This window comes from Egretta garzetta, unplaced genomic scaffold (genome assembly GCF_000687185.1).
Source record: "Egretta garzetta isolate BGI_Z169 unplaced genomic scaffold, ASM68718v1 scaffold170, whole genome shotgun sequence".
In the NCBI taxonomy this organism is placed as follows: Eukaryota; Metazoa; Chordata; class Aves; order Pelecaniformes; family Ardeidae; genus Egretta; species Egretta garzetta.
The window spans coordinates 153,070-166,180 of NW_009258380.1; the positions used below are offsets into that span (position 1 = coordinate 153,070).

The following is a 13,111-nucleotide window of genomic DNA, read 5'->3' on the forward strand; positions in this document are numbered from 1 at the left end:
GGGGGTTGAACCCTCTTGGTGCCTCCCAAAAAAAAAAAAAAAAAAAAAAAAAAAAAAAAAAAAAAATTAGGAAATTAGATCATAATGCATACAATTAATTATGTTTGAAAGCTGCAGCACACCTGCAAGAAGTACAGAAAACTACGTAAATTGGTGTAAGTCAAGTTAATGTTAAACAAAGTATTATTGATGTTAAGAAGCAAATTAGACCTGGTGTTGCCATCAAATTCAGACAAGGAACAGTGTATTTTACAGTAGTATTTATCTTCATTCAGCATGAAATTTTACCATTATTTAATACAAATGATGTGCTCCCACCCTAGTACAAATTCTGAACATTTATGTGATTTACTACATTACTGAATGCTTCACAAACGTAAGGAAATTCACAGCACCCCTTGTGATACTGAGGGAAGATAATACTTCCACACTTCAGCTAAGATAAAGCCACAGGCAAGCTGAATACGTACCTTGAATTGCTTTAGGGTCTAATCTTCTGTAAAGTATTTTTATATTCACCTCCTATTATTTACTGAATATTAAATATTCACTTCAATTAATTTTAACCATTGGTTTGTGTCTTCAAAACTTGACTCCTCCTTAACAGTTTCGGTATCCAGAAAACAAGCACTCTCAACTACTGGCTATTTGTAAAAAGGAGTTCAATGATTTACTTCACAGGAGGTATAAACACATTATGTGAAAAAACATCAAAGATATTAAATTCTAAAAACTCAAGACAAAATTAAACCCTTTGAATTACAAATATGTGGGTTTGTTTCTTCTTTTTTATAAAGAGCAGCAGCTACATGGGAATAGATGAAAGGTACAAGTCCTTTATTTCCAATTGCCATAAGCCTAATAATCATAAATAAACCACAGAATAATGTTTTGCTTCTTCAAGAGTGACTGTTCCATGACAAAACTCCAAGACAGATGATCAATTAATAGTACCAATACATTGCAAATTATGTCTTACACTTGCAACAAATGAAAATACATGAAATGTGAAGCAAGTATGAGGCAGTCTTAGCTCCAGGTGCAGTTTGTAGTGACACATACCATTATTCAACTTGGAAAAAGGGTAAATGCTGAAGACAGTAAGATTTTAAGCTGCATTTAAAACCTTTAATTCAAAGAACATGAAGAATAATTATTGTGCACTGCAATATATAGCAACCACCTTACCTCTGCCTGCAAGGCTTGCTGGGCTGGCTGCAGACCATTTAGAAGATAGAGGCCGACTGAAAATAAAAAAAAAGTCAATAAACCCAGTAAGTAAGTCTCATGTACCAGATTCAAAAGGCAGCAACAGAGAATGGAAAAAAAAAGAAAAATCCTCTGTTCTTTTCTTCCCTTCAGCTTTCTCAGCATAGTTTAGATAAACACATTGAATGCAGAATGATAAGGAAAACATAATCATCTAATATTTGAATTTTATAAAATTACATCTTCATCACAAAGCATTAATCCTTGTGTTACCAATATGCATGCTTTGCTAGCACAAAGTTCAGGCATTCCAGACTTGGTCACAGAAACATTTAAGGTGGTCGGTACAAGGTTTTAACCACAGGGCTGATCTTCTAAATCAGCCATAAAACAAAAATTGCGGGAGCTACATGAAAAGTTTGATTTATGAAGGAAATTACATGGTGTCTGTAGCGACAAGGAAAACAGGTGTACAATTCATAAGTCTCCTCCAGGCCTGTATCTCCCAAGAATCGAGTTAAAAATTAGAAAGGAAAATGTTGGAACTTCCAAGCAGCTAGACTGAATTTCCCCTGTTTGAATGCCAGAGGTTCCCACAATTTATAAAAGAAAAATCCCATGTCTTTCTCCTCTGTTTTGCTTCCATTCCCATTTATTCTTACTGCAAAAATGATAGTGGCTGAAGCAAAATCTTTTTCTGTTCACTCAAGTTTAACTCTGAGCCCTTTCTTCTGCCTTGTTCGGAAGTGTAAAATGCAGTCAGAGGGACCAGGGAAAAGCAAAAGACTAGTGGAAGAAAATATGATACTTTACTCATTGATTCATATCTAGCCCTCTAAATATTTATCTGACTGGGAAGGTTTGTATTTGCTGAAATAGTTGACTTGCTTCAATAGTCAAATTACAGCTTTAGTCTAGAGTCTCAGCTTTAGTAAAAATAATCCCTCTCTAATTTTAAACCAAAAAGCAGAGAGAAAAAGAGATGCATAATATTGTGTATTTATCCGAGTTATCAGTTCAGGTGCTCAACAATAATTCAGAGGTCAGCACTGTTACCTAACTCTTCACAGAAGATTATGTATTTGCAGCTTATTAAGAATAATACCTGCTTGTCTGACATTACTAACTAGTGTTTTGGAGGTATTTTGCTGCAAGTAAACTGAGGAGACCCAGACAGAGCTCCTGGGTACATCCTGACCTTACAAGTTGCTCCAAACAGAAGGCCTAGACTATTGTTACCATTTCAGCACTTGCACAATCTATTGTGATTGAAGTTTCATTTAAGCTGTTTCATACAGGCAGGCACAAGTTACCACATTTCTCTCTTTCCACCATCCTCCTTAAAACCAGTTTTGATCAATGATCCGTAAGAGCTATAAGTTCCAAGCGTCAAAAATCACGGAGGATCAGACATTTAGGGAAACCATACCCATATTTCCTAAGCTTACAAAGGAAAAATTCAGCATCTGTATTAGAAGTCAGAAATATAATTTTGGGTAACACAGGGAAAACAGCATACATCTAAATGCAAAATTAGTGAAAAATCAATTAAAAAGTAATTAATTTCCAATATCATGATCTCTTCTGTTCTTGTCTTTCTTTACTTCTCCCTTTCTGTATTGTAGTACTTATGTATCTTGCAATACAGGAAGTAACACTTGAGGATTTAAGAGTATTTTAAGTTTCGAATTTCTCCGTAATTTAATTTTTAACATTTCATTACTAGTAACTCATTAACAGCACTTTGATTTTTAGACAAGGAATATAGATTAATCCAAACAAGAGTAATTAATCTTTGAATAAACATTTGTTTGTGGAAAATGAAGTGTTAGCAATAGCCTACACTACAGACAATTCTTTTTTATATGTTTTTGTAATTACAAGTATTACAGGGAAGATAAGATTTCACAAAGAAAAGGGAAAGCCTCTGGTATTTAAGGCAGTAGCTGAAAAAAAGAGGGGAAAAAAATGAACTTCCAATATGCTGGAAGCAGTCTTTGCTTTCAAGTCAAAAGTGAACAGACAAGTTCTCTGGCTTCAGAAGTAAAGCACCTGAACTGAAATCTTAACAGGTTTAAATACTTTGAGGAAGCTTTCTAGAAGTTAAAGGAAAAAATCACCATGTACTACTACATGTTACATTTCCACTAAAAAGCCAGTAGATTTCTTTTGCTATTGGTACCTAAGCAAACGTTATTCAGCTCAAGACTATCTATACATTTTAATACACCACTGACTGCAGGACTGACCCACCCTCTAGTAATTAGCATAGCTGCAAAATACTGCAAATACATATTCAATACCATGAAGACATGAAAATACCAATCTCCAATCTGAATGAATCTGTTGATGTCTCTCTCATACTTCCCAGTGAAAGGAATAAAAAAGGATTAACATCATTATTTCTTTCCTAGACTTATTCACGGCACCAGAATACTGGACTTCAAGATGTGAACCTTGAAGATATTTTGGTGTAACAGAGGCTGCTAAGGAATAAATATATGAATAAGAACAGCCTGCTAAAATCCAGTTAATGACTGCCCTTTTTTTCACCTTGTTGGGGTAATAATGGCAGTATGGCAAAACGTAATACAAGATTTTTTTATTTAAAAAAGTGATAAAATACAACTGCAGCTTTTTTGTACACCACAGAAATCTGGCTCATTTGCTTTTGAGAAACACTTTTTATTTGTTTATAGGTTCAGAAACAGTTAAGTGACTCTTACTTGAGGCTCTCCTGTGAGCTGGAGGATGACCTGTCTGACTGAGGGAGAGATGCTATACTGCCAGAATTCTTCAAGTAGGTCTGGAGGCTTCTTTGATAGGGTGGCTCAAGAGAATTGTAGAGAGTCTCAGCTTCACTAGGAAAGTGATTTCTAAGACCCAGATAAGCCCTGCAAAATATGAGAATAACCACACGTAATTGCTCTGTGTTTTCTTCAAAGTGTGGAGTCAGGAAATAAAGATTACAGAATGAACCAGGGATGGGAGAGAAAGAAACTCAGCCTGAAAATACGTAATGCATACAATCCTGCTCATATATCCATAAAAGACACCAGCTGCATTGACTGAATTAATATTTTCAAAATAACCTAGTCTATCCTCTGAAATTCTCACATTCACTTACCAATTCTGTGGGGAAGTAGAAGAAATTCTTTTCTGGCCTACTCACTAGTCAAAAGCGCTGCAGTCATTTAGTAACTTAAGGGGGGTGGGGGGAAGAATAATTATGCAGCAATATCAACCTTTATGACCGCTGTTGCAGTAGAATCCTCAAATGCTGCACGACACTATTAATTGCCTCATCTTTCAGAATGTCTTTTGGAAAAGAAACTAGGTATTCATTCAGGACTCCGAGAACAGAAACATCAATTCTCAGCCTAACTTGTGTCCTCTTCTTCAGCCATAGTTATCTGCTCACCTCCAAGTAGAGCCTTCTATCACTCATGTAAAACATACAATTTTTCAGAGCAAAACATAGCCAAAACTCACTTTCTTGCCTCCACTCTTGCTTCTGCATCAGCATCATGAATGCCCTTCTTGATTGTTTCAACCAAGACAGCTGCATGCCTAGAAGAAAGACATTTTTCATGCTATTTTGCTACTCCAAATTCTATTTTAAGTAGCTAAGTTTTACACTTTAATTAACCTTTCTTTAAGTGAAAAACAGCTGAGATAGTAGTTCTAAGATATGAAGCAAACAAACCCTTAAGCACACTAATGACATAATTGCACGTTCTGTAAAGGTACAAGTAAGCTTCCTTCTTCAAAGTGAAAGAATTAAAATCTACTTTTTAGACATACATCCACCTATCACACTTAAACATTATTTAAAATTACCATTTTAAAGACACCTACTTTCCTGAAATGGAAAAGCTTTTTCCCCTACTATATTAATAGTAAGAAAAATGAAGACATTAAGATCAAGAAGTTTGTTTTCCTGGAAATTAACTTCTGAAAGCTTTTTGCATTTGAGTTCTAAACCTCAACACATGCTCAAAGAACAGCAAAGTGCCCATCAGAACAACCAAAAATTGTGATGATACACAGATTTTAATTCAAGACACGTTTGGGGTTTTGGTTTGGGGTTTTTTGGGGGGGATGGGAGGGTGGGGGGGATGGTGGCAGCATTTTGTTTGGTTCTAGAATGCACATGCTGACATAAATCAAGTGATGTCCCCATTGCTCCCTTTCTCAGGAGCACCTTAAGGGGTTGAAAGGTGACTATGGAGCCGGGTGAGCTCTGCAGAGCCTTCTCTGGAGGCCCTGCAATCCCTTTGCTCTTAACTCTGCGCTTACAACACACATTCTGCAGAGCTGACGCATGTACTGCTTTCCTATCTACCCAGAGAAGCTACAGTGTGCTCTTAATCAGACACTTCCCTGTGCACCTTCGCTGCACAGGACACACGACATAAGTGAAACTGAGAAAGCATGGTACGCATTGCTCACATGCGGTACAGGAGAAGAGGCAGAGGGTAAGGAGAGGAGGTGACACAATTCAAGGCTGGAGCATACAGCCCTCCTTCTCCCTGGCACTTGAATGAGCCACACAATCTGCTGCGCTAGAAAGGTTGTCTATGCTAGAAAGGTTGGCCAACGCTGAACAACATAATCCAATTAAAGCATTAATGAAAATATTTCTGTCTTAAAATATCATAGCAGTTTATTCTTGGGGAAAAAGTATACTGGCCCATACCTTTCCAACGAATGTGTCTGCCACTCTTGTAACAACAGGTCTAAAAATTCAAAGGAGCGCCTAAAAAGACAGAACAAAAGGTTATAATTAATACTCATTTCTCTAATGTGCTTGCAGAATAAACAGTAACTTTATTCTTTCCCCCTAAGGGGAACAAATACATAAAATAAGAGTATGTTTATCTGTCAAATAAGGACATTGGCCGCTTTATTGCAAAGTTAAAATATTCTGTATAGAAAGCGAACATGCAGGCTAACTAATCTGACACGTCAACAAAAAATATGTGTTTCAATTAACCATCTGTCATGTTATTACACATATGCTATGTTAGTTTTATTAGCCCCAAAATAATAGACAAAAAAAATCAACAAAGTTTAAAAATTGTATAAACTATAAAAAGTTAATATTTAAAAAAAAAATCAATACTTCAAAAATTCAGCTATTAAGTCACAACACAATGCTTCTATGGCACTGTACTTCTGCCCAAACACTATTCCCATCCATTCCATCTGTCATTACTGAGAATGTATGATAATGGAGAACATGAGACCATTAGTACAGGGCCCTACATTTAGAAAGCACTCTGTGCTGGTTTGGGCTGGGACAGAGTTCATTTTCTTCATAGTAGCTAGTACAGCGCTACGTTTTGGATTTGTGCTGAAAACAGTGATGCTAACACAGGGATGGTTTCGTTACTGCTGTGCAGTCCTTACACAGAGTCAAGGCCTTTTCTGCTTCTCACCCCACCCTACCAGCAAGTGGGCTGGGGGTGCACAAGAAGCTGGGAGGGGGCACGGCTGGGACAGCTGACCGCAAATGACCAAAGGGATATTCCACACCATATGAAGCTGGGGGAAGTAGGAGAAAGGGGGGGATGTTTGGAGTGATGGCTTTCGTCTTCCCAAGTAACTGTTACACATGCTGGAGCTGGGCTTTCCCGGGGATGGCAGAACACCTGCCTGGCTGATGGGAAGTAGTGAATGAATTCCTTGTTTTGCTTTTCTTCCATGTGTGGCTTTTCCTTTACCTATTAAACTGTCTTTATCTCAACCCATGAGTTTTCTCTCTTTTACTCTTCTGATTCTCTCCCCCATCCCGCCAGAGGGGAGTGAGCAAGCGGCTGTGTGGTCCTTAGCTGCCAGCCAGGGTTAAACCATGACACTACTAAAGATTCGTTGGCACTCTACAAACTCAGTTATGTAACCTTATTCATTATTAATTCAGAATTTTTGACAATTTAACAGACAGCCATTAGCAAAAGGCATACTTTAAAATGTGTCTGAAGCTAGTTCCCGGTGAATAAATCAAAACAATGCAGGTTAGGAAGGTGGAGATAACGAGTCTTCAAAAAGGTAGCGGACTCTACTGTCTGGAATTAGTACTTTTTCTGGTTATTTTGCATCTCTGACCTGTTCTGGAAGGGCAGATTTTATTTTTATTCTGCCCAAATCCTGTGGACACCTACAAGACATGGCAAGAAACCCTGAAAGGCTTTTCACTAGATAACTGGTTTAGTTTCCTTTTGCCTTTTCCAAAGGAATTAAGTCAGTATGAAAACAATGGAATGTTGGCCACCTTCACTGATGCTCATTGGATTGTAAACTGCAGTACCAAAGCCACCTACAGTCTAGCAAAGCCATGGTAAACAGAGGCACTGAAGCCCTGTGAATTGTTTTTCAGTCCAACCAGACGTTACGACAGGTCAGTATAATCTGGGTTGAGATATACTTGCTTTGGATGCAAAGATAGCTTAGATTCAGAGCAAACAGTGTAGATACTCAAGCTGTTTCTTGCATACACATGGCTATATCGCTTTCAGGGCTACTGTGGGTCCAGAAACAGCCTTAACTGCTTTTGTGAGATTCTGTGCAGAAAATGACACTCTGCCAGAAACCAATTAGTTTTGTCAAGAGCCAACCCAAATGTTCAAGTATCATGTTCTTGGGAAAAGCAACATGCTGAAGATGCACCTCAGTTGTTAAACATGACAACACATTGATCCACCACGTCCTATCTAAGGTAGCAGCCACAGTCTCAAGCCCCCAGTTCCCAGCGTGGTAGGTTTATTATTTTGGGCACAGTATCAGATAGCCTAGCTCCACACGATCAAGCTGCATTCAAACTGCATTGCACAAAAGTTATGAAGTTCTCCTGACATCAGGAGAGCAAGGTGCACACGCTGCATGCAGTAGGCTACAGTGCTTTCACAAAAGCTAACTTCACTAGGCCTGTCAAGTCTGGCCCTAACAGTAACTAATAGGCTCAGGCTGGTTCTTCGCAAAGATGTTCTTATCTGTTTCATGCTCTCCCAATGCCTCTCAACACCTGTGTTGTTTATTCTCAGACTCAGATTCAACTACAGCTTTTTTTTTCCCCCCCTTCTGTTTTTAAATCAGAAGGTACTTTTTGAACAAGTGTTAGGAACATTTTAAATGAGAATAAATTCTGCAGAAGGATACAGTGTATGTCCCCCAATATGGCAGAAAGTACCATTCCTCAACATCATCCGATGTAACTTTGCTGAAATTCATTTTTGTAGTTTACCGGATAACAGTTTTGTTTATTCAGAGTTAATGGCCATAAATCTTCAAGTCTGTTTACTTTCAACATGTGATCATCGTATTTAAAAAAGCAACAGCTTTAATTATTTGCTATTTACCAGGTACTTACCTCCTAACTGCAACAGATTTTGAAGTACAGTTGCTTGTTATTAAAGGTATGAGTCGTGGCACATGGGTATGCTGAAGAAAAAAAAAAAGACAAAGCAGTTAATGATAAAAGCATTCCTGAATTTGTACTGTACAAATTAAGTCAAACAGAATTAGCAACATAACAAAAATCGCAATCATTTAAAATGCTTACTGAAACTAAATGTAGAATAGTGTTAAATGAGAGACTGCTGCTAGCACGTGAATTGATCAAACCTATTTTTTTCTGAAATGTCAAGCAAAAAGCACTTCCAATGCCATCAACAATCACATCATGATATGCAGTATTTAGCTGTCAGAAGTCATATATGAAGGCGCAAATGGGTCTCCTAGAAGGAGCTGTAAGCTGATGTTACTTCAGTTTTGCCACAGAAAAAAAGCAATAGACATAGTCTTAAAAAGAACAGCTACAGAGCAAAAAGAAAATCAATCAATCTGAAACTATAGACATTCTTTTAGGGATCAATCAATACGATTAGTGCTACAAAGACCAAATTCCTTTTAATGCAAAATATGTCAATAAAATAATAAAAGAATGACATGTAATATAAGCAAGCACGTGTATATAATCTATATGGAAACACCTAACATCCTCACAGGAAAGAAAACCCTTGAACTACCATTCAAAGTGGATAAGATAAACTACAGTGAATCCAAATGCAATACTTTAATTCAGAATTAAAGCAGCCTTACTTCAGCTTATCTTAACTAATTGCAGACACAAGGTATTAACATTTTAATTCCAAGTAAGAGTAACATGGTTCACCAAATCCATTTTCAGTTCATTTCTTTATTCCTTTCTTGATTAAACACATAACTTCTGAAACAGTCCCCAATACAGTGTGAAACTGTAGCCTATAAACTAAAAAAACCTGCTTAAAAAGTACAATACTGAACAATTTTTAGTATCTCACATATCATACTTTCTCCTTAGGTTACTGTTGGGGGATATAAACACACAAATTACCAAAAAAGCACAGAGATAATTATCAGCTCTCAGAGTACTGCCAACTTCAGAATTAGGAGGGAATTAATCCAAAAGTCTGGAAGAGCCTTACAGTTGCATTTGTACTGATCTACTCTGAAACAGGGTTTTAGGGGTTTTATCTGTGTTTTGCATAGTTTTCAAATTGAAAAGTGGTAAATGACTGCCAGAAAGGGAACAATAAGCAGTATCAGGGCAAAGAATAAAATGTTTTCACAGATGAAGAAACCTGTATGTTCCAAGTCTTTGGAGCTATTGACATTGTAATTTCTAGAAAGTGTTTTGCAAAGGAATCAAAGCCTCAAGGCTTGCTTTTGTTCAGCTTCAAGATTGCACATTTCAACCATCACCCCTTTGGAAGCTGTTAACAATACGGGATACGCGCTTCCTGCAACCCACCTTGCAGCTCAGTTGCCCATCCTGAATCCAACCTCCCTCTGGTAAAGATTTTCTGCCATCATGCCTTCTCACCATGGCGCACCCTCCCCCCACTTTTTGTTTTTTTATTGGTTTCCTGATTCACTAAGAGTCAAGAAAGAGAAATCAGACTACAGTACAAGAACTATCTGGAGAAGAAATAAGACATCCAAGAATGGGGCAAAGATAAGATGGAGCTCTTCAAGATCACTCGTATAAATACAGCCTCCCTCTTTTTACGTACACTCACTCACAGCAATTAGATACTGAAACACAAGGATCTGAACTGGCTGTCAGTGGACTCTGGTAGGATTTTTTGAGCAAAACGCTGACTCCAAAAGCTGTAGTGGCTTGGGCTCAAAATATTTAACTGATCACAAATGCCCTGACCAAGTCTCATTTAATCCGAAGGATCGAAGTTCAAAGGACAGTGGGACTGCATTTCATTTTACTCTGGTATTTCTTTCTTTCTTTTTCCACTGAAACCTGAATTTTCTGTCAGAACACCCTGCATAAGCCATTTATCGGTACTTGAATGCTATGGATAGGAATTTCTTGCTTCTATGCCTCCAATCTAGTATGTTAAATTACAGCTAAGAATAGCATAACTTTTAACAAAATCAGGGCAGCTATAGCCACTGTGTAGGCTTGTCTCCAATCGAACAGAACCAATAAAGCCAATTTAATACAATCAGTGAATTTTTATTTCATGCTGCTTTTCTGGTCCTTGATTTGGCTCCTGTAAACAGCAAGACAGGGTTAGTTTCTTACACGCCTCAGCTTTTCTTATACTACCTGCAAATGCTATTCTTCTCTCACAACTTTAATAATCCTGTGTAAGGTGTATTCCTTCCTCCACTCTCAACTTTGTGCCATTAGCCATCTCACAGTACACCGTAAGAGCGTGGGGAAAAAAGCCAATGGTTCTTAGCCCAAGTGCTGACACAAAGGTAATGCAGAAGTCTCAGAGCACGTTCTCAGAGGCATGGTTAGACAGAATAAGTACAGATTCCAAAACATACTGAAGATGGCAACAAAAGGTGTGAGTCATTAAACCACTTAGGTTTCCAACAACTCACAAAATTAAAACTACAGATGAGATCATACTGAATAGCAGTAAGTGCCTGGAATTAAGAACACCACAGCTTTTAATGTAGAAACACTACAGGCAACCTCCCACTTATATTTGAAACACAAAAATATCAGTACAAGTCCCAGAAATCTAGCTAAGTATCTTGCCTCAGACACCAGTCAGTAGCAGATGCTTAAGGAACAGACAATAAAAAAACAGCTATAATACAGTATTCCCCTCTTCTATATACTATAGCTTCGAGGATTCAGTTTAGAAAGTTCTTAACCCCAGGATTAAAATCTATATTGGGCTTTTTTTCCCCACGAACTTGTGCTTTCTGAATTGATCCACGTATGTTCGGCCTCTTCAACATTTTATCAGTAGCTCCACAGTTCTAATTTTTTTTTTTAATATGGGGTTTTTTTGGTAAAAATAAATATTTTATTTTTTTTTTAATTCTTCCTAGCTTCTTTGTCTTCTTCAAAAAGGCAGTTAAACACACTTAACATTTGAAATACATTTGCCTTTTTACAATTAACATATTACAAAAGAAAGTCATTAAAACAGACTTGCTTTTCATACTTATTCCTCCCTCTTTACAATGATAATGCTGCCGATTGTTTTCAATGATAAATATTTGTCCATCTCTGAGAAAAGTTACTTCTCCATGAAAGAATGATTTATAATCCTATATTTCAGAATTGTTATCTCTACTAAAAGCCACTAACTGAATATTCCTAGCAAGCAAAGTGAGACAGGATCACCTACCCGAATAATGAATCTAATGGCTGCGCACCCAGAAGTTGCCATCACTTTGGCGCTGTTGGGAACCAGATTAAAAAGAGTAGGCACAATAGCTTCAGCGCCATGATCAAACTTGTTTCCCAAAACAGTTGAAAGATGGCTATTTAGGAAAAAGAAATAAAACTTGTTAACAAAAATTAATTTCTTAGCCTTAAAATAACAAAGTTCACTGTACGTTTTAAAGATTTATCTTTCTAAACATTATTAATTCTGTGATTTCCAAGTCCTTGCCTCATTAGAAATGCAGGATTTGCAGAACATTTTTGTTACTTAGCAGACTTTATTTCATAATGAAAAACAAATAGCACAATTTGAAAAGCTAAAATTCTCATATCCACATAGAATATCATAGTATTTCTGCTTTTAAACACACTTTCAGAGTATATAGTTTCCGTAAGATTTTAGATTTATTGTTCAAGATTTTTTTCCTTTTGACTGCAGGATGAAGACATTTATACAGTACTTTTATGATAGTCCTGACTTCACGTTAGGAAAGGCTAGTATTATTTTCTCAAAGCCTGAATTTCCCTGGCAAGGGCAGTTCTATGCTCCAACAGTTCCCCATGGTCTGTTCAGTCAGGAGACCAGAACAGCAAGAGTGAACTCTGGGGCATACCTGTTCCATACGGCCACCGAAAATCAGTGGTTACATTAACGGCTTTCCAGAGGAAAAAAAAGCCATGGAAAACATGGAAGTGGGAAAGACTGCTCTGGTGTAAAAATAAGGCTTCTTCTACCCCTCCTTGAATTCAATGAGAGTCCCCAAGATGATGAGGATGGACAACTTATTTCTGTTCAGATACAGCTTCTAAAATTATCATGGACATGAAAGATATTATACCTCGCCAAAAGGTTCAATGTTTTACTGAAGCTTTCACTTGGGTTTTATCTTTTAAAATTGTATCTCAGACAATCCAATAGTCAAGCAGAAGGGCTCAAAACACTATAGGGGAGCTCACTTTGTTATTACAAGTAGTCACAGTAAAGTCCTGTGCCAGTCACCCAAGTGTAAATGTTCTTAAGACTAGCCCCCAGTATTGCAGTAGTACTTAAAGCAGTATGTATTAACTTGCACTAAGTATTCAGTGTAATGACGGTAATTTGCTCTTCACATATGATCTGTTACGGGATTATCAACTACATGTATCACCTAAAAAGTCAAGTTCCTTTAAAGGTTTCTTTTTCTCTACGGCTTCAGATGCTGACTTGACCCTTTA

The 13,111-nt window shown here is 37.3% G+C and overlaps 1 protein-coding gene across 17 annotated transcripts in view; it reads right to left on the bottom strand.

Moving 5' to 3' along the window:
• CLASP2 (cytoplasmic linker associated protein 2) overlaps positions 1–13,111 on the bottom strand; it is a 153,408-nt gene that overhangs the window by 57,310 nt on the left and 82,987 nt on the right. For all 17 annotated transcript variants that reach the window (XR_004842303.1, XM_035896533.1, XM_035896523.1 and 14 more), the window contains 6 exons: positions 11,859–11,994; positions 8,579–8,649; positions 5,909–5,968; positions 4,702–4,779; positions 3,936–4,103; positions 1,189–1,244 (listed from right to left, as the gene is read on the bottom strand). Coding sequence is in view for 16 of the 17 variants with exons in the window: in XM_035896533.1 (XP_035752426.1) it covers positions 1,189–1,244; positions 3,936–4,103; positions 4,702–4,779; positions 5,909–5,968; positions 8,579–8,649; positions 11,859–11,994 (569 nt within the window). In the remaining variant the exon portion in view is untranslated. The remainder of the gene's footprint in view (positions 1–1,188; positions 1,245–3,935; positions 4,104–4,701; positions 4,780–5,908; positions 5,969–8,578; positions 8,650–11,858; positions 11,995–13,111) is intronic.